We start from the raw sequence: 19507 nt of genomic DNA, 5'->3' as shown, positions 1-19507 counted from the left end.
CTTTAAGATGGACCTATAATTTACATGTGACACAGCTTTACAAATGTCTTGCTTGCTATTTGAAACTGGAATTGTATATTTATATAATGTACAGATAGAGGGAGCTTCCATTCATAAATGTAAGAAGCCTCCCAGGTATACTTAGAATGATATGGTGATTATTACATTTTATGCAATTAATTACCAGAAAGAAATATTTTGAAATGGTCGTTATTAAAAAACACAATGGTTATAGAACCTGAGTTGAAGACATCTTGGCCGCATGAACAAGGTTAAACGCGTTAAGACTGTTATATTGGACACATGCTTTTACAATGTGGCTGAAAGTAAATTTTCACAAGCAAGTTGCATTTCCTTTGCATAGGAAATAGAAAAAGTGGAACGGCATAGGGAAGAGCTTTATTTTTTAAGCTGTTGCTTTGGCTTCAAGACCCTGATAGCGTTTCTCGCTTTATGCTCTTTCCTTACTCAATGCGCTGGGACAGATTGATTAGCAGGAAAATGTTGACATGGTGATTCAGAGGAAATCACTATTGCATATAAACGAGTGAGGGGTACACAAGACTCAAATAGCGAGGATTCCTTCTGAGCACTGGATAATATATATATAAATATAATATGAATGTAAAGGAATTGGGGCTGCAAAACGGCATGTGCTGTACTTATCTCGGACAGTTGGATTACAGGGTGGCATGCCAGGTGTAAAGCATTAGAATGGAGTTGGAATTTAATTTTTGAAATTCGTTTGGCTTATAAATGGCAAATAACCTAGCTTGCTGGAGCTGGAGAAGGAGGTAATTGTGCCCCCTTTCTAAAGGAGGTCATTGCACCTTCAGATTTAGCCTGACTCACAGTCCCCCACTAGCCCAATATCTTGTGAGTCTGTCGTCTGTATGTAATGTGTAAAAGGGTATAAGAGTAATGTTTTAGCTGCACAAGTTTCCCTCCCACACATACATGGCCCTAAATTTGATTTAATTAAATGAGACATGCTTATGTGATTTGCTCCCCGTGTTGTCCTTTCTATTTTGCATATCTTTTAACAGGTTGGGGGAGATGTGTACATGCAATTAAAAATAATGCAGATTGCATAGTTTATTATTGGAAGAGAAAGAGTTAGAGGAAACAGTGCAATGAATGAGAAGATAGAGTTGCTCATCACGCAATGAGCAAAAGCTCTCACGCAATGAGCAACAGCTCATTGCGTGAGAGTAAAGCCCCTTATATGGATATAGTACCTTAACACAGTATATATCCATATATCAATGCATTGCAATCAAAGTGTGGTTATAAATGCGTTTTGATCAATGCATGATAGTTTTTATTACGTCAGGAACAACTTATGAGGTTATTTATCCAGCACTCGAACAACCGCTCAAGCTGTCATGTATTGCTGCAGACTGCTGCTGCAGTATTTTTACGATGACATCATCCTATCGCTGATGAGATACCTCGGGGGAGAGTTGGATGAAAATGCAAAGAAAGCAAAATGCTGAGGATAGCACAGACATAGAATTTACATTATATTCATCAAAGCATTGTTATGTTATTTTTTCCCATTGGTGTTTATAATAAAACAATTTTAATTATGGGGGGCGAGGAAGATAGCGTCTGATTGGTCCTTGTAAGTGGATACAGAAAAAGTAGCCAATGAGCTTGGCCGGGCAGATTCAGGTGGTAAATCCTGTCTCTGACTGTAACAGGGATGAGGGTTTTTACTCCGTAGTGTAGTGCAACCCTGGCCTTCCTCTCGGAGTCCCTGTGCCGCCATTAAAGGATATCGGATCGCCGTACACTAATGTGGATTAAAATGACTTAAAACCTCTCAGACGGTCAACGTAGGGCTAGAGAGGGTAGATATTATGTGTGGATGTGTGCACTCCTGTCCACACGGAGCCCGGGAGCGGTAGATATGCAGCTCTCCACCAAGTAGCAGACGCTCGACTTCGGGACCGGGGGAGGTGGAGAAGCTGAGCCGCTGTTGTGGTTGAAGGCACGGCGGGGTGTAAACACGGGGAAGAGGAGGTAAGGTCACGGCTAGTTGCTACGTGGACTCTGCCAATTCAAGTGACTTTCCTTCTGGCTGTTATGATTCCCGTTTACCTTTTGTGTGCAACCCTGGCTCACTCGCAGTCAAGACAGGCGAACCGGAGAAGGCTGGTTGTAACGTCAGCCGATGCTAATGTTAGCTAACTTAGTTTGTTTGGTAAAACATGACCTGGCTGAACCGCTTCAGTGTGTTGTGCTCCTTTTTATGCCCTGTGTTTTAGAAGGAGTCCGGTTAAAGCTTTTCACTCGCTGCACCGTAGTACGATGTGTTTACTAGTCAGTTTACAATAACAGGTAAATGGAGTTAACTTATGAAAACAATTGATGAATACACTCTAGTTTCAGGGTCGGGCGACGTGTTCCGTAAAGCAATGCACCTTCAAACAGTGATTAAACAACCTGTCTTTAAACAGCACCAGGATGCACATACTAAGCACTGCGGTAGTCTTTTTAACAATTCACCAGCACGACGTGCGACTTTGAGTAGTGTCTCTCATTATTTGAATAATGCTGAATTTCACACGTCTGGTGAAAGGAAAGGCTTATAGAAATCACAGGAATTCCAGACCGCCGAGGTGTTCTATGATTTGCATTTTTTAAAAGTTGTTTACAAAGTTGGTCCACCCGTCCATTAGTCACGCCCATTGCAGTAAGTGCACACTTAACAAAGTTTAGTCTATGAATGGAGCATTTAAATGAAAAAATGGTTCAGCATCAAACATGTCGGTGCATTCTTTATCCCATCACATATATAATCTCACTTAAGTATCTTAAACATATATTGCATTATTTTAATCATGATCATATGCCTGTTGCATGTCTTATCTTTTTATCTATCTATGTCTATTTCTTTATATTTTGTTAATGTTAACATGTAGCTTCAAATGTATGCAGGCTACAGTTCCCGTTGCGTACTAGACGAGACTATTCTGGTACCTGACTGAAAAACGCTACCCTCGTACTCGATTTGATTTACAGTGCCACAAATTAGTGCCGGGTCAAGCACTTGAGCATTTTCTTTTTACATACAAGCCATTCACTTGCTTCAGTTGCCCGACAGTATTTGGTAGAGGCTGCCCCTAAGAAACGAAGGTGCTGTGCAGCTCAACCTGTTTACGGGTGTTCCCACTTGAACATAGTCAAATACTGCCCCTTGTAAAGAGATGCACCTGTGTGATCGAAGCAGCATGGTGCATCTTTTGGTTAAACAACATCTGTTTCCCATAGGGAATCAACAAAAGCACGTTAAGTATCTACTATCTTGTCTTTATAAAATGTCTGATCTCATACGTTTTTATCAAGGATCTTTTACAATTAATATTTGGTAATACAGGACAAAGAATTTAACAACCATTGTATATGCAAATGCCCAAAACTAAAATGCTAACTACATGTAAACCGTGAGTCACAAATTTATATCCATCCTGCTATTCAAGTGCACCATTCAAGTGCACCACCGCTGTACACTAAACCAAGCTGTGCTTCATTCCCCGGGGTCTTAGCGTCCCGCCTGCCTGTGTGACCTCCCGCAGAGAGGACCAGCCGCGCTGAGAACCCCTCTGAGCGGCAGCAAGCCCCTTGCAGCGGCCGCCCGACGATGACAGAGGTCGGCACTAAGTGGGCCTGCGACTACTGCACGTACGAGAACTGGCCCTCTGCGATCAAGTGCACCATGTGCCGCGCTCAGAGGCCCAGCTTGGGGCCCATCATCACGGAGGAGCCCTTCAAGAGCAGCCCCCCTCTGGATGCCGTTCGGCATCGGTGGGACCCCGCGTGCCACAGCAACAGCCCGCCGCAGGGAGGGGTTTCCAGCCTTCTAATCTGCCCGGACTCCAGCGCCCGTCCCCGTGTGCGCATCGCCGACGTCCCCGAGACGCTCCCCAGCAAGTGGTCGTGTCACATGTGCACCTATTTGAACTGGCCGCGGGCCATCCGCTGCACCCAGTGCCTTTGCCAGAGGCAGCAGGGCCAGCATCACAAGGGGCATCGCGCGGGCCAGCCCCGTAGCCCCACGGAGCTGCCCCAGACCTCGGGCTCTGGCTACCGCTCTGCGCCCCCCACCACGCCCACAGACCCCTGCGAGGAGTACAACGACCGCAACCGACTCAACACCCGGGCACAGCACTGGACCTGCACCGCCTGCACTTACGAGAACTGGCCCAAGGCGCGCAAGTGCGTGGTGTGCGACCATCCCTGGCCCAACAGCCTGCCGGCCGAGTCCATCGAGCTGGCGTCGGAGCCGGAGGGCCAGCCGCCGCCCTCCATCCTGAACGAGCGGGAGCGGGACAATCGGAGGGGGGGCGTGGTGGGGACAGTGGGCGTAGTCGGCGGGACAGGGGGCTGCAGCAGCAGTCAGCGGAGGTCGCCACCCAGCCCAAAGCGGGAGTCGGAGGTGAAGATGGACTTTCAGAGGATCGAGGTGGCGTCGGGGGCCGGGATCGGGAGCAAAGAGGAGCTGGAGATGGACTTTAAAAAACTGAAGCAGATTAAGAACCGGATGAGAAGGACTGACTGGTTGTTCCTCAACGCGTGTGCAGGTGAGTGTCCTAAAGTAGCAGCACTGCGTGTGTTGATGGGGTCCAGGCTCTGGTTTGTGTCACACTGGTTGTTTTTCCAGGGCTAGTGTGCTTCCATATCACGCACAGCTAGCTGGCCTGTTTACGGACCGCACCAGGTGTAGGTGGAAGTGTTTATGTTGTTCTGCCTCACATACTAGAAATGCTTGCCCTAATTGTGGGCTGTAAATATAGTTTGTTGCTCAAGTTCGCTGTCCTCATAACTCCCTCCCATCACCACAAACATAGGTGTGATATAGTCAGTTTCAGGGGTACTTCACAGGCTTTTTAAAATAATAATTATTTGTATTCAAAAATTTTGTTTATTTGTTTCAAAAGGTATTTTTGACTGGTGCAACCATTCCATGCCTATATAAAGCTGTGAAATATAGGTCTCTAATTTTAGCAAAAGGATCGTGCAGCCATACGTCCTTTTAAATTTCACAATAATAACCCGATGCTCTGACTATCCTGTGCCTTAACCTCCGTGAACATCTAACACAGAATAACATATTGGATCATCTTAAGCCCAACCGGATAAGTACTGGCTTTTACAGTCATCAACATAGTTTTAGAAAGGAGAAAAAGTCAACAAAACCACAGGCCTATGGACAAACAACTATTAAAGACGCCAGTGTACGCACGTTGCGAAATTGTTCTTTCTATAGACTGTGAGCTAGTCCAAGCCAAACCGTCCTCTCTATTGCGTGTGACCCTAGCTTACCCTCGCAGAGGCCAGGCCCTATCAGGTTGTATGGGCGGAGGGCCTCTAATGACTGATGTTATTATCAGTATGCCAATAGGGTCCTGAGTCCCCTTGCCTCCTATCTTTGTTCATGGTCATAAAGGTGGCGGAGACCCCCTGTACAGGGCATGGAGGTTTCCCTCTCCAAACACACGCACACACGTGATCACGCACACGCACCCAGGTTAGTAAACATAGTCCACTGCCCCCCCCGCCGAAGGATCTGCTGTGCTATAAATGGCATTGTGTGGTGCAGTGCAAGCTTAAAATAAAGAAGGTGTGTGAGTGTGAGACGATAGCCAAATGATGGTGTTGTGTCACATAACGATAACTCTGCTGTGTGGATTTTAATCGCTGTTCTTCTCAAACCACCTAATGCATCACCAAAGCACATGCAAAGATAACCACTTATTTGCTATTTTTTTCATTGATGGGGCTTTCTCAAGTTTGTGGTTGTGTGTTGTGCACTCATAGGTTGACCTTCACTTCCCCCTTGAGAAACAAAGAACTGAAGCCCTTTCATTTTGATTGAGAATAATTTGTGTAACATTGATCCCGGTAAAGCCAATCATTTGTCAAACGAGTTGCCCCTAAGCCATGGGGTATGCTGTTTTCTATATTTGGCATTGCACAATTGAAAACACGGTTGAAACTATTTAAATCGAAAAACATTTGTATACGGCAACTAAAAAGCCACTCGGCATTGGAATTTGGAATCGTACTGTTGTTTCTGTGGCGACAAACTCAGATTGCAGATCAGAGGATCAGCTCACGTGCGGGAACTCTCTGTGGTACACGATCACAGATTCCCATCTTTAACTGTCGAGAAGCCTTTTTGCTATTGCCTTGTTATTAGTTAAACAGCCCTTCAATGAAACACACAGGGGACTCTGTATGTGTGATCGCCTGAGGGAGAATTCAAGAGAGTATCAAAAGAGTATGTTTACATTGGTCTCCGTTGTACTGATGAATAAAGACGGATGATGGGAGGGGTAATAAAAAAAAAGAGATTGTCTTCTAAGCAGATGTGCCTTAACAATGTGATGCTAAAACAATATAACATTCAAAATATAATATTAGTGTTTTAAATGCAGGCTGTTTAATTCTAAGCTCTGGTTCCGATTGGCTCCATACCCTCTAATGCAGCCTCTCTGTAAGGGGCAGGCGGCGCAGATGTAGACACAGTCATGCAACAGACGGATACTCCTCTAAGGCTGGGCCATAATACCATCCAGCTGGCATCCTGCCTTCCCCTCTGCCCCGAGACACTCACTCAATCAGGCCGGAAGGCCGTGCACTGACTGATTCTGCACCCGAAATCCTGTCACTTAGCGTGGCCCTCCTATGCCTTTCAATGCACCTAAAAAGACCTGACAACACTGAATGTAAGCGTTGTTGGAGAGGCTGTTTTCTTCTCTGTTAATCTGGGTCAGGCCTGTGTTATTGCCCCTGCCGGTGTCCTTGGAGGAGCTGCCGCGGCTGTCATTTTGATGGCAGGTTCGTACTAGTCGTGCGATCAATCAAACACCAGAGATACTTCTGTGTGGACGTCAGCGGGCCTGCCGTGCCCCCGGTGGTTCATTCTGTTCCTGTGAAAGGAGGGACTCTGCTGGCTGTCGGTCAGATTTAGTCTGGATGAAGGCAATATAGCCGTGATGAGGCCGAACGGCCAAGGATGTCTGTTAGCAGAGATTTGTTTTGTGTCAGCGTTTAGCTTACAGCTTCTGTCTCCTGCCAGTTATTGTGTAGTATTAGCCACGCGGTGCTGAGTCAGAATCATATTTCACATATTTGTTTTAATGTAGTTTTTAGGGGACATTTTAGTAATTAATAAATAAATGCCTATTAAACCAATAGGCTTAAAAGAGCTGGAGAGGAGATGCAGCCTATAGAAACCAGAATTTGGTTGTAATTTGTTAAAAGTTCCATCACCATCCGTCAGCTAATGGTGAGTAAACAATTAGTTTGAGAGTATCTGTTCCGGCTGACTGCAGGCCTGCCTCTGAATGATCATTGTTGTTGAAGGCTGCTCGTGGCTAATTTCTGATCAGGGAACCTTTCCCTCATTGGAAAGAGAGGGGGGGGGGGCACACAGCACCTTTTTAAAATGTTGTCCTTTAAGCATTATGAGCGTTATCAGCCCTAACCAGCTAATGCAAACTATGTCTAGTTTCATGTCATATTTCTAAGAATTCAAAATGACTATTCAAAGTCTTCCCAGCGGTCAATGTGGGAAGCTTCTGTTTCGTTCATCCATTCTACTGAACAACCTAAACCAACCATTACACACTAATATGTCCTCAGCTAGCATGGTGGTTATTTCATTTGACTCTTCTCAAGGTCAGTTGGAATGCGTAGAACGCAGAAAATACCTCAAACCTCACCCAAGTATCAAAGATTTAGTTGAGAAGCGAACGTTTGACACTTCTACACGTGTACTGTTACTTACGTAACAGTACACGCTTCCATATTTCCATATCTTTGGTGTGTAGAATACTTTCCCTTCTTGGTCTCGGTCCATTCCTGAAAGAGCTCTATATGCAGAGTAAAGTAACAGAGGGCAGACATGTCCAACCCCGCACTAATGTGTTGTTAGTGTTGTGGGGAGTGGCTGTGCTCATTTCCACATTTCTCTAAGCCTCTATGATCTGGTTTCTCTTCGCAGAGTCCTCCCACTCGGTTTATGTCTCTTGCTCCCACTCTCTCTCCCACACTCCACAAGAGAGAGTGTGTGGACAAGCAGATTATGCAGCTAAAGTGATGTGTTGTGTGTGGTGTGTGTGTATGTGGCAGAGTGTGCGTGTGTGTGTGTGTGTTTGTGTGTGTGGTCCTTTTTGAAGCTATCACAGAAGCTCAACTGCAAAGAACTCTGTTTAATGTACCAGTGAACACAGAGGAACGTAAATGGCAGAAATGGAACTGGCAGTTATTGGGAAATTACTGTTGTCATGGAAGTGTTTTGTTAATTGGTCTTTCTTTTTTTTGGTTGACTGCCTATTCATACCCTCAATTTGCCCTTTTTTTTTCATTTTATTTGGCTGACATTGTCAGCCATGTTGATGGCAAAAAAATAATAATGCAACGATGCCAGAATGTGACCAAGAATCCTAGTCGTGGATGCCGTGATGCTTCGACAGGCTCTGCCATTATAGCCCTGTCATGTATTAATAACACCTTCAGATACACAACATATTTTCTAAGAGGGCCACCTTCACAAACTAGGCTACTCTCAGCATATTTAAGTTTCCACTTCCTTCTCAATGCGTCCTGTCTTAACCTCTTTATATTTGTCCCCACTTCAATCCCCCTTTCCCCCCCCCCCCCCAGGTGTGGTGGAGGGAGACCTGGCGGCGGTGGAAGCCTACAAATCGTCTGGGGGCGATATCGCGCGGCAGCTGACGTCGGACGAGGTGCGACTGCTGAACCGGCCGTCGGCGTTCGACGACGGCTTCACCCTGGTGCACCTGGCCATCCGCTTCCAGAGGCAGGACATGCTGGCCGTGTTGCTGACTGAGGTCAGCGGAGGGGGGGGGGGGGGGGGGGTCGCTACTAATGCGGAGGTGGTCGCTGCTAATGCAGAGGTGGTCGGGGGGAGTCCTCTGACATGAGAGTCGTTTAAAAATGCCAATGTTTGAACAAGAATATACCGTTTCTGTAGATCATGCCTGCCGTTGTTTCTAACGGAAGCCCTCTGCTTTCTCGGGGGCATCGGACACATGTGTTGGTACCCTTGCAAGACTAAATCTAAGCTCATCCATGGAACTTGGTTTTGTGAACAAGCTTCAGCGTCACCTGCACCCCCTTGTTGAAGTTGCAGGAAGCTAAAGTGCAACTTGTGTCTATCCCGTTTCGAAAGAGGCACTTTCTATAAGGCTGTGGCAGGGCTTTCAGAATCCCTCCCTCCGCCCTTCAATATGGTTCTAAATATGGTTTTGATAGGCTGAATATCTCCACAGGCGCTGACGGCTTTAATAAGCGGCGACGGCTGTAACCGCTTTAATATAGTGTGATGGCTTCGACAGCTTTCATACAGTGTGATGCCTCGACAGCTTTCACACAGTGTGATGTTGTGGACTGCTTTAATATAGTGAGGCGGCCGCAATATGGGCCCTGCGTTCCTGATGATGCAGCTTTCGGTGCGAAGACTAATTTGCAGCCTTAATCCCTTGAGTTCCGCAGGAACACAATACAGCCGTCACAAGGGCATCGATGTAGTCGGGGAGGAAGACGAATTGGTATTCTGCCGTACGCTCCGTCGGGCTCTGCTTGTTAGCCACAATGCAAACACCGTGGCTGGGGTTCCGCTCGTCAATAAATACGACGGGGCAGAGTAAGTCCTATGCGCATTAAAGGACTCCCCATTCGTACAGACCTTACTGGGCTGGGGTGCAATGCTGTCATAGACATTTGAGTCGGGATTGGTTTGTCTTCCAAATCAGAGTGGAAGCTTTGTGTATTGTGATGGGTTTCTGTTCAATCAAAAGTGTGTGTGTGTGTGTGTGTGTGTGTTAATGGCCTCTGGCTTATCAGAGGGGTCAGCCAGGGGTTTTCTGGCAACATGAACCATTGACGGCAGAGATCAAGTGTGTGAATACCTGAACTCTGCCCAAACAGTATAACCTACAGTTATAATTTAATCATCAGGGATGATATCTTATTCTTAAAAAATATAGACAAATCTTGATAACGCTTCTTCTTCTTGATGGCTTAAATGAAAGCAGCTATCACCTTGTGTTGGTGCTGATGAAATCGATTGGCGGTTCAGCCACCATCTCCTCCTGTCTGAATCAAATGAGCAGACATTGGTCTCATGACACGTTTTCATCTGTTCTGTCTGCCTGATCAGTAGCAATAGCTTAAGAAGGTCCATGTTGTTCAAGGGATCCTTCCGATTATCCCGTCCTGTTTTAGCTTTTCCCCCTTCAAGCCCTGATACCATAGACGGGGTAAGACTGCTGTACGAATGAACTTTAACTGAATGTGAATTATTTAACAATATTCTTGCCTTCTAGACCACTGACCTGTTCTGCGCCTCTCCTCCGCCTGTCCCCCTCCCCAGGTGTCCCAGCAGGCGGCCAAGTGCATCCCGGCCATGGTGTGTCCCGAGCTGACGGAGCAGATCCGCCGCGAAGTGGCCGCCTCGCTGCACCAGCGCAAAGGGGACTTCACCTGTTACTTCCTGACCGACCTTGTGACCTTCACCCTCCCAGCCGGTAGGGTCCCCGGCACCCCTAGACCCCCGGGCGTCCTGCTCCTCCAAACCCTGTCCTGTGCAGGTGTCCCCCACCCCCCCCCCCCCCCCAACCTCAGCTCGAGACATACAACGAAATCAAAGCAACGAACCATGGGACACATCAGCGGCTGACATCTTGGTTGTTCATGAAAAACGCCTCAACGGCACTCCTATAGTCCTTATGTCATCGTATCGTACCCAACCCATATTCGATAAACGGTTGTGATTTGCCCGCCCCGGACGATGTCTACTGGTCTGAATGGGAGGGAAGCCAGACGCATGAGGCAGAGCAACTAAAACATGAGCTCGCAGAATTGTCTGGCTACGGGCAACCGCACACGTGCTCCTTCAAAGGATGACTTTGTAATGCCATTATTCTCTTACTTTCTATTCAATCATCGTTGCTTTTATTTGACGTTTTTTTTTCCATGCTCTGCATACTAGTCGCTCGACCACCAAATACCTGCCGACTGCGTTGACCTTCCAATGAGGCGTTTGAATGCTGGATTTGATTGGATTACAGACCTGCTTGTGGTTGGAATGCGGGGAAGTCAGAACGTGAAGGTTGGCAGTTTGGCGAATGGCCCAGAGCCAAAGGCAGACACTGCCTTTTAGTGTTTGCATATTCCTCCCCCAACCACCTAAACTGCTGTACACAAACGGCACCTGTCCCTTGCCTGTTGACACAGTAGTCTTCGCTGCAGCTCTGATTATTGTGCAGTATTGCAAGGCTTTTGCATTGCATCCAATGCCGAGGCTTATTGTTTTAATTTTCACTAGGAACAATGGGGATTGTGTTTTTGAACTCTCCGGTTGGTAGAGAGGGTAACTCCGCTGCTAGCGTTACTGTGTTGTGCACATGTCGTCGGAACAATGCGGAGCTTGGAAATCTGCCACCATAGAAAGACACTCTGTTCCACAAAGTCAATGCCTTCATTTATTTAAGCCGAATAAATTGCCGCCGTTGTCAAGCAATGAGCAGCAATGTCAGTTGAGAAGAACAACAGGCTTATTTTTGGCTTTGATAACCGGCAGGGTTGAAACCATATACACTCGTCTGTCCAGATCTTGTTTAGTGGCCATCCCTGTGGGTCTTTTCCCTGCTGCTTTTCTAATGGTAGAAACATATAATAACAAGGATAATGATGACGATTATGTATAATAACATTTTATGCAAAAGTATTTATAATCCTTCTGTGTGTTCACAGACATCGAGGACTTGCCCCCCCCGGTTCAGGAGAAACTGTTTGACGAGGTCCTCGACCGAGACGTACAGAAAGGTGACATTTCAATTATTTAGCAGGCACACATTTGGCTGTCGGATGTAGGCCGCCGTTGAGTCAGGACGTGGACCGTGGCAGTACACGTCTTGACCGACTGGCGACTGCCAGAGGCCCATCTCCGGAAACCGGAGCGCGGCCATGGAACCCTGTTGGCCGGCGGTACGGAGGTGCTGGGGGTACTATACACGGGCAGACATGCGGTGTAGCGTTACAGGTGTTGAGTCCTGCTCCCCCCCCCCCCCCCCCCCCCCAGCACAGGCTTGTCTTCCTGACAGCCATTGTGTGTCTCTTGCCCATGTGGGTCACTTGCCTTCATTAACGCTAATCAAGCTGATTGGGTTGAAGATATTTCCCTGATTTCTGTACGTGTGACCTTGTCGAAACTATCCGCTCTCCTTTCATATGCTTGGGTTCTGGACACGCAACATGGGTGATCTCAGGTCATCTTACAGCCCCCCCCCCCAGACACCAGATAGAATGACACGTGCAGGTGGAGCACATACTGTACTGACCTACAATTGCCTCCACCCAACCATCCCGTTGTTGTGTTCCAAAAGTATAACCTTTTTTTAAAACGTAGCTGTTCCGGTCCTTTCAAACACTGATCTCCTTCAACCAGGATTCCGCAATCCTATCAGTAGATATCGATCATTGTTATTTATCCCTTGTGTTATTGGTCCAGAGCTGGAAGAGGAGTCCCCCATCATCAACTGGTCCCTGGAGCTGGGCACGCGGCTGGACAGCCGGCTGTACGCACTGTGGAACCGGACGGCCGGGGACTGCCTGCTGGACTCTGTGCTGCAGGCCACCTGGGGCATCTACGACAAGGACTCGGTGCTGCGCAAGACGCTGCATGACAGCCTGCACGACTGCTCGCACTGGTGAGGCTCCCTGGAGACGCCGTCCCCGCCACACGCATGGAGGCCGCCGTGCGTTTAATTGGGTATTTTTGGAGCTTCAGAGTAAAAGCGTGGTTCACTTCAGTCGCCCATGTTAAGGCTCCGCACTAGAGAGTGGTAGCGGGCTGAAATCTGGGTTTCTAATTGGTGTCACCTGGGAAGGACGTTTCCCTGGTAACGTGATTGGTTGATGCGGTTATAATTGGCAGCATGATAACATGTATTACGCCCTGGAGCCCACCATGGTGAGGTTTAGTAGGGGGTAGGGTTTTTGCCCTGGGCCTCCTCTTGCTGCTTAGCTTGTTACTTACCAGGGAGGACAGGGGTTATCTTGATGTTTAGACTTTTCAAAGATAAACATTTATGCCAACTCCAAGAAAGTGGTCCTTCAGGTTGTATATGAGGGATAATTTCATCACTTTGAATGAGAGACTGCAAACATTGGACGTAATGTGACCCAAAGTTGGCTCAAAGCAAAGCCTTCTGCACATGTTTTGATTATGCTGGTCCCAGTTAAACAAATAATATACAAAGCGAGTCTGTGTTTACTCCCTAGAGTGACAAGTGGGTTTCAACTGTGTCCATCTCGCCGTCTACTGTGGAACCCAAATATAGTGTGTTTGTGTGTGTGTGTGTGTGTGTGTGTGTAGGTTCTACACGCGCTGGAAGGAGTGGGAGTCTTGGTACTCGCAGAGCTTCGGTCTGCACTTCTCCCTCCGGGAGGAGCAGTGGCAAGAGGACTGGGCCTTCATCCTCTCGCTTGCCAGCCAGGTACACACACACGCACATGCATGAACAGAAACATTGCACACACCCACACAGACATTAACACAACATGCTAATTTGCATACAAACATGCATAATCAAGGACGCTCATTTTTATGAACACACGCACGTAAAACTGCACATGCACAAAAACACACCCACACATATGCTTGTTTATTTGCACACACACCAGTGTTTCCCCTCTATGCACCTAGCAGCGGCTTACTGCCTATGCTGAAATATGACCGCCGCTGCTGAATTATTTATTTTTTTAACGAGGCTCCTTCTTAAATCATGGGATTCTTAGTCCCATGAACTATGGCGTTAAACTGTAAGTCTGGGGAAGCTTAACCCTCTCTCGGACGCCACAGTCTGCTCAGACAGAGCTCCACACAAAGAGGCCTTTACCTGGTTTAGTGTTTTGTAGAGGCAAATACCGAGGATTTGACCCCAAGATACAATAAGAAATCTGCAACAAAATGGAGTATATTATGATGTTCACGATCATATAAAGACATATTACTACATTTAAAGTAAAGCAACAAAAAAGTGTTTTGCGATTACTGGCTCTTTAAGAATGTGCAGCTAGCCAGCCGCTAGCCAACACCCGGTGGATGTAAGCTGTCACCCAGTGGGTGCGGCTCAAACTAGCTTGTTGTCAAATCACATTTTCAGAATTTGCCAATTTTCAGTTTAACAGACTAGCTAATCGAAGGAAGTAAGAGAACTGATGACTTGTGTCGAGGAGGCGGTCATCTTTGTAAAGTTAGGGGGAGGGGAGGGAGTTCTCTGCTGTCTGGCAGCAATGGTTTGAAAGGGGAGCAAATGGATACACAATTTTGTAGAGATATCAAGTTTTAAGTTGGTTTTACACATTGCCAAATGCAATTTAATTCAATGCGTTTTGATACAAAGGCCTCAGGGGCCCTGCTGGGGCCGGTGCAGACATGCACTTGCGAGGGGAAGAGTGGTCCACCTCCGATCCTGCCAGGCCATCCAAGGGGAAGCACTTCGCGCACACACAAACACGCACACGTTTATTTGCACAAATGCACCATGCATTTCTAAAGACACAGGTGAACACAACAGTCACTGTGTTACAGCATGTCATTAACCGCGAGTCATTAACCATTAATGATAAAGAAGCTCCGTTCCCGTAGCCCTTACTCTTAAGTGCACGTGGGCCGTCGTTAGTGCTCCTGTGCACCCTCGCCGTGCACTCACACTCAGTAATCACAAACTATGGCTACTCAGGAGTACATTTTATGTCAATTAACTAACACTTATTGAATCCGTTATATCTCAATGCTTTATTGAGTGCTAAATGTGTATTTCAAATGAATCGCTTCGTAGCAAATCTGCAACAGAAATCTGTCCTCAGAGTACTTCTGAATTGACTTGTACTTTGTGTGTTGTGTTGTCTTCTTAACAGCCCGGGGCCAGCTTGGAGCAGACCCACATTTTTGTTCTTGCGCACATTCTTCGAAGGCCGATCATCGTCTACGGAGTGAAGTATTACAAGAGTTTCCGCGGTGAAACACTCGGCTACACGCGCTTTCAAGGTACGCATCCGATGGCTATCTCGTGGCATTTGTCTTCTTCTTTTCTCGAGGTTGCGTCGGGCCGGGAATCTCGTAGCGTAATTTACGTTTGATCCAAGCGCCGATTGTAGTCTAGACATGGTTGACATGAGGGCCCCGCCATAGCATTTACATCAGTGTCTTACTGCTCATCTCAACTCTGTCTCTGTCTTAAACAATTAATGTTGGCCTATGGGAGTGCTCTCTGTGTCTGGATACCCGACATAGCAGACATATCAAAAGGACCTCATTTGGATCAGTGGCGCCGGCTTGATCAGAGCCGATCAATCCAGTGACTTGCAATGATTAAAAAAATACCTTCCTGGATCCTGTGACTTCTGCATACTTGGCTCCACAAAACAATCCCTCTGTGTCCGGGTCTGTACCAGAGGAAGACCAGGCATTTGAGCAAACCCCTGCCTCTGCAAAACAAACTGTGTTTGTGTTTACGGAGAACAAGAGAGACTTGTTCTTTTCTTTGTTCTTGCGTTGTCTTTGCGATGTTCCAGTCGTCCCATCCATTAGAGAACATGTGTTAGGCATGAAGCCCTGCGACTCTGCAGGCAGAGCGGTCTGCTTTTAATTTGCCTGCTAGGGTTTAGCACCAAGGGAGGATGAAAGTATTGCCGTAGAAGGGGCGGCGTGTTGTGCTTGCACTCCTCGCTCCCCCTCCACCCTGAGGTTGGGAGCACTGTGGTGGGAGTTGCCGGGGGACGTGGGGGGGGGGGCGGCAGCGCCAAAAGAATAACACTAAACCCAGGCCACCCATAATGGAAGGGCATGTTGAAACGGTCGCCAGGTGATCCCATTGACAACACAAAGGGAGACTGTTGGGAGCGGAGCAGAGGGTGGAGCTGCCACTTTTGCCAAAGCCTTGGGCCCTCCAGAAAGAAGTGGAAGTCATGAGATCAGAGGTTTGCCAAGAGGCCTCAGCTGCAGAGAGCGGAGGGAGCGTTCGTTGAGTCCCTGGTGTGACTCCCATGTGTCCGCGGCCCCTCCAGGTGTGTACTTGCCCCTGCTGTGGGAGCAGAGCTTCTGCTGGAAGAGTCCCATCGCGCTGGGCTACACGAGGGGGCACTTCTCGGCACTGGTGGCCATGGAGAACGACGGCTTCGACAATCGTGGCGCGGGCGCCAACCTCAACACGGACGACGACGTCACCGTGACGTTCCTGCCGCTTGTCGACAGCGAGAGGAAGCTGCTCCACATTCACTTCCTCTCTGCACAGGAAGTAAGGATCTGGCGTTGTCGGGGTTGTCATGGGTCTGCAGTCAAAGCTGGACCGTGGTTTAACTGATTTGTAGTATTTTTAATCGATGGGATCTATAGGGGCGGGGGGGCTGATGAATTTATGTCAGCATAAATGTCTAGTGAGTGAGAACCAATATCTGTAAAATTATGGAAATAAGAGGATGCTATGGCAGTTAAGGAAGACTTTCTCTTAAAAAACATAAGACAATACATAACCCTAATTATCACACTCAATAATTGATCTGACATATGTATGCATAAAATGCTACAGTAATAATAACAGAAAATGTTCTTTATTAATCCCAGATGCGAAATTCGGGTGAAATATTAAATAGAAGATATTATAATAACAAAACACAAGGTTTAAAGATACTGTAGGTAGGATTTGAGGTGTAAATAGAGCAAAAAACAGCAGAAGAGAATTAAAAAACGAGACCCCCAACCAAACGCCCCCCCCCTCTCTCCGCTCCCTCCCTACGTTTCTCCACCATTGAGAAGTGTTGCATCTATTCCACGTACCTGTGATTGACAGGCTGTCTAAAATCTAAATTGGCACACACTTAGCCCGGCGCAGTCGACTAGCAACAAATATTCTCAGTCACGGTGTATTCACTCACTAATAGCTGACCGATGGTTAGGCCAGCAATTACACTCAAATAAGCTCTGACCTACAGCACACTTTTAATCAACATTGCTAGGTCAAAAAAACAACCACTGTATACGTTCCTATCTCAAACATGGTGTGCACTCCCTCGTCCAACCAGATGGGGAATGAGGAGCAGCAGGAGAAGCTGCTACGGGAGTGGCTGGACTGCTGCGTGACAGAGGGCGGCGTCCTGGTGGCGCTGCAGAAGAGCTCCCGCCGCCGCAACCATCCGCTGGTCACCCAAATGGTGGAGAAGTGGCTGGACGGCTACCGGCAGATCCGGCCCTGCGCCTCCCTGTCGGACGGGGAGGAGGAAGACGACGACGACGACGACGACGAGTGACACAGCCAACCCCGTCTCCCTTCCCCCTCTACTTTATTTTTCGGATTTTGATTTTGTTTGCTATTCCTTTCCTGACACGGAAAAACTGTGAAAAGCCTTCAGGAGAGGCAGGAGGCAGGGATCCCCCCCCCTCCCCTCTCTTCCTCCCCCCACACCTACACAAACCCTCTCACCGTCCCCTCCTTCTGGAGGATACTCACACACACACACACACACACACACACACACACACACACACACACACACACACACACACACACACACACACACACACACACACACACACACACACACACACACACACACACTCACTCTTGATGTGCTATCCGAGGGTTGAGGCTGGCAACATGGCGTCACTGCTGCAAACCAACCCACCTGGACCTGCTGATGACGAAGAATAAAAGGGTCCCAGTTTACGAATGTTGAACCAACGGTTCTGGTTTTCAGTTGTATCAAAGAAAGGTCTTTATTAATAGATGTTTAATGCATGCGGTTGTTTAAGAATTACAGTTGTAAGGATTTATACCAGCATCAATTCAACTCAAATACTTTATATAAGTTTGTAATTGGCACTGACAAAAACAAGCACATTTCCGGATAACGTTCCTATTTGGATGTGTTTCCCCTGGTTATGGAGTTGGTTGATTTACCCTTCTTGTTTTTGGACGGGGAGCAAAGCAACAGCATATCGGTGGGTCAGATGGCCTTTTGGAGAACGATTGTGTTATCAAATACATAAGACTTTATTACCAAGCACTGCACATTTATTACTAAAATAATTTATATATAACAGCTTGAATCAAGGTCATATATATGAAGCTGTGGGAGAGGAGGTCGGTGCCTTCTCCAGTCCGAGCTACCTAGTCACTAAGGTTTAGTGCACACACATACACCCACATCGTTTGGGTTTTGAGTTGTATTCAGTTTACCCTTCTGAAGTTGCTAAGGAAAGTTGAGTTGTGTGTTTGTGTGATTTTTATTTTTATTTTGCTCCAAACTTACTCTTATTTATTGTGTGAAATCCCTTTGGAGCTACTAAGAGTTTTGGATTAATGAACTTTTATTTTGTCTGTTATTCTTTGGATCGCGATGAAGACATTTTATGTTGCACAGAAACATAGTAGCTGCAGTGAAGAAACAAGGATGACCATCGGTGAAAAGTTTACCTTATTTTTCTGTGAGTAATTCTTTCTTCTTTAGTACCTCATTTTCAATGTTTGATTCTGGTGCTCTCTGCAGAATTTGTGTGTGAGAATGAGACATTATGTATGTCAAGCATCAATCCGGAAAAACACTTTTGGCTCATCACCACCTTCCCTGTTCTTATGTGTTGCTTTCTATCTCCACATGTGGTCGAGTTCATGTTCATAACACATGTGTTTGCTTTATACACTGTCTAGTGTATTTCTGTAAAACAAAACAAAAAAAAGGAATTCTCATCAAGGTCCCTGTTAAGACTGCAACCTATAAAACCAAAGTTGGGAAAAAAATACATCCCATGTGTTTGTCGTGAATTATGTTTTCATCGTTTTATTTTGTTTATTCTTGCCATGCTGTACTGTATCTGTTTCATTCTAGCCCTACACGTTCTGAGCATCAACTCTATGTTGCTTTGTATTTATGCAACAGTTGCAGCTGTGACTATGAGGGTTTGTGGATTTAGGCCTGACCTCACTACAGTGTATTGCAAAGGATAGGCAAAAAAGGTTCAAATATAATAAAAGGAAAAACCTTTTTGAAAGTCCATGTCTTCCCTGATATTTTCGAAGTGTTGTCTATTGTTGGACTGAAAGTGGAACACAACCATGACAAAATGCTACGGTTAGTATTAAATTGTGCTGCCCATTTGGTTCTAGCACAATCTAGTGGCCAGTCTAATCCACGACACCTACAAAAACAAGGGTAAATTGAAGGTGATCGCTTTTTTTTTTTGTGGCATCTTACATACGCAAAAGCCGTAGCGAAATGTGTAAAGAGTAGGCTGTGGAATCTGGCAACCCACGCCAGTCAGTCGCTTCCTTTTGGTTGCTGCTAGAACAAGCGGTGGCTTGGGGTGTTGCTGCTGTTTCAGGGACAACACATTACAATTTAATGCATGGGGATACCGGAGTCTGCATTCCACCAGTGGAGACATAAATATGTATTGAAAGTATCCTAT

The 19507-nt window shown here is 46.7% G+C and overlaps 1 protein-coding gene across 1 annotated transcript; it reads left to right on the top strand.

Annotated features, from left to right (window-relative positions):
- The first annotated feature begins 65 nt into the window (after positions 1 to 65).
- zranb1b (zinc finger, RAN-binding domain containing 1b) lies at positions 66 to 19401 on the top strand. Its single transcript, XM_056608771.1, has 10 exons — positions 66 to 2025; positions 3552 to 4586; positions 8677 to 8864; positions 10409 to 10562; positions 11791 to 11862; positions 12548 to 12746; positions 13415 to 13535; positions 14962 to 15091; positions 16111 to 16340; positions 17125 to 19401. Exons 2-10 carry the CDS (start codon positions 3647 to 3649, stop codon positions 17347 to 17349), a joined length of 2259 nt encoding a protein of 752 aa, XP_056464746.1. The 5' UTR covers positions 66 to 2025; positions 3552 to 3646; the 3' UTR covers positions 17350 to 19401.
- Positions 19402 to 19507: the final 106 nt, after the last annotated feature.

The sequence above is a fragment of the Gadus chalcogrammus genome, chromosome 15 (assembly GCF_026213295.1).
Source record: "Gadus chalcogrammus isolate NIFS_2021 chromosome 15, NIFS_Gcha_1.0, whole genome shotgun sequence".
Lineage (NCBI taxonomy): Eukaryota > Metazoa > Chordata > Actinopteri > Gadiformes > Gadidae > Gadus > Gadus chalcogrammus.
Note: the sequence above shows the minus strand (reverse complement) of the source record. Positions and strands in the feature narration are given on the sequence as shown.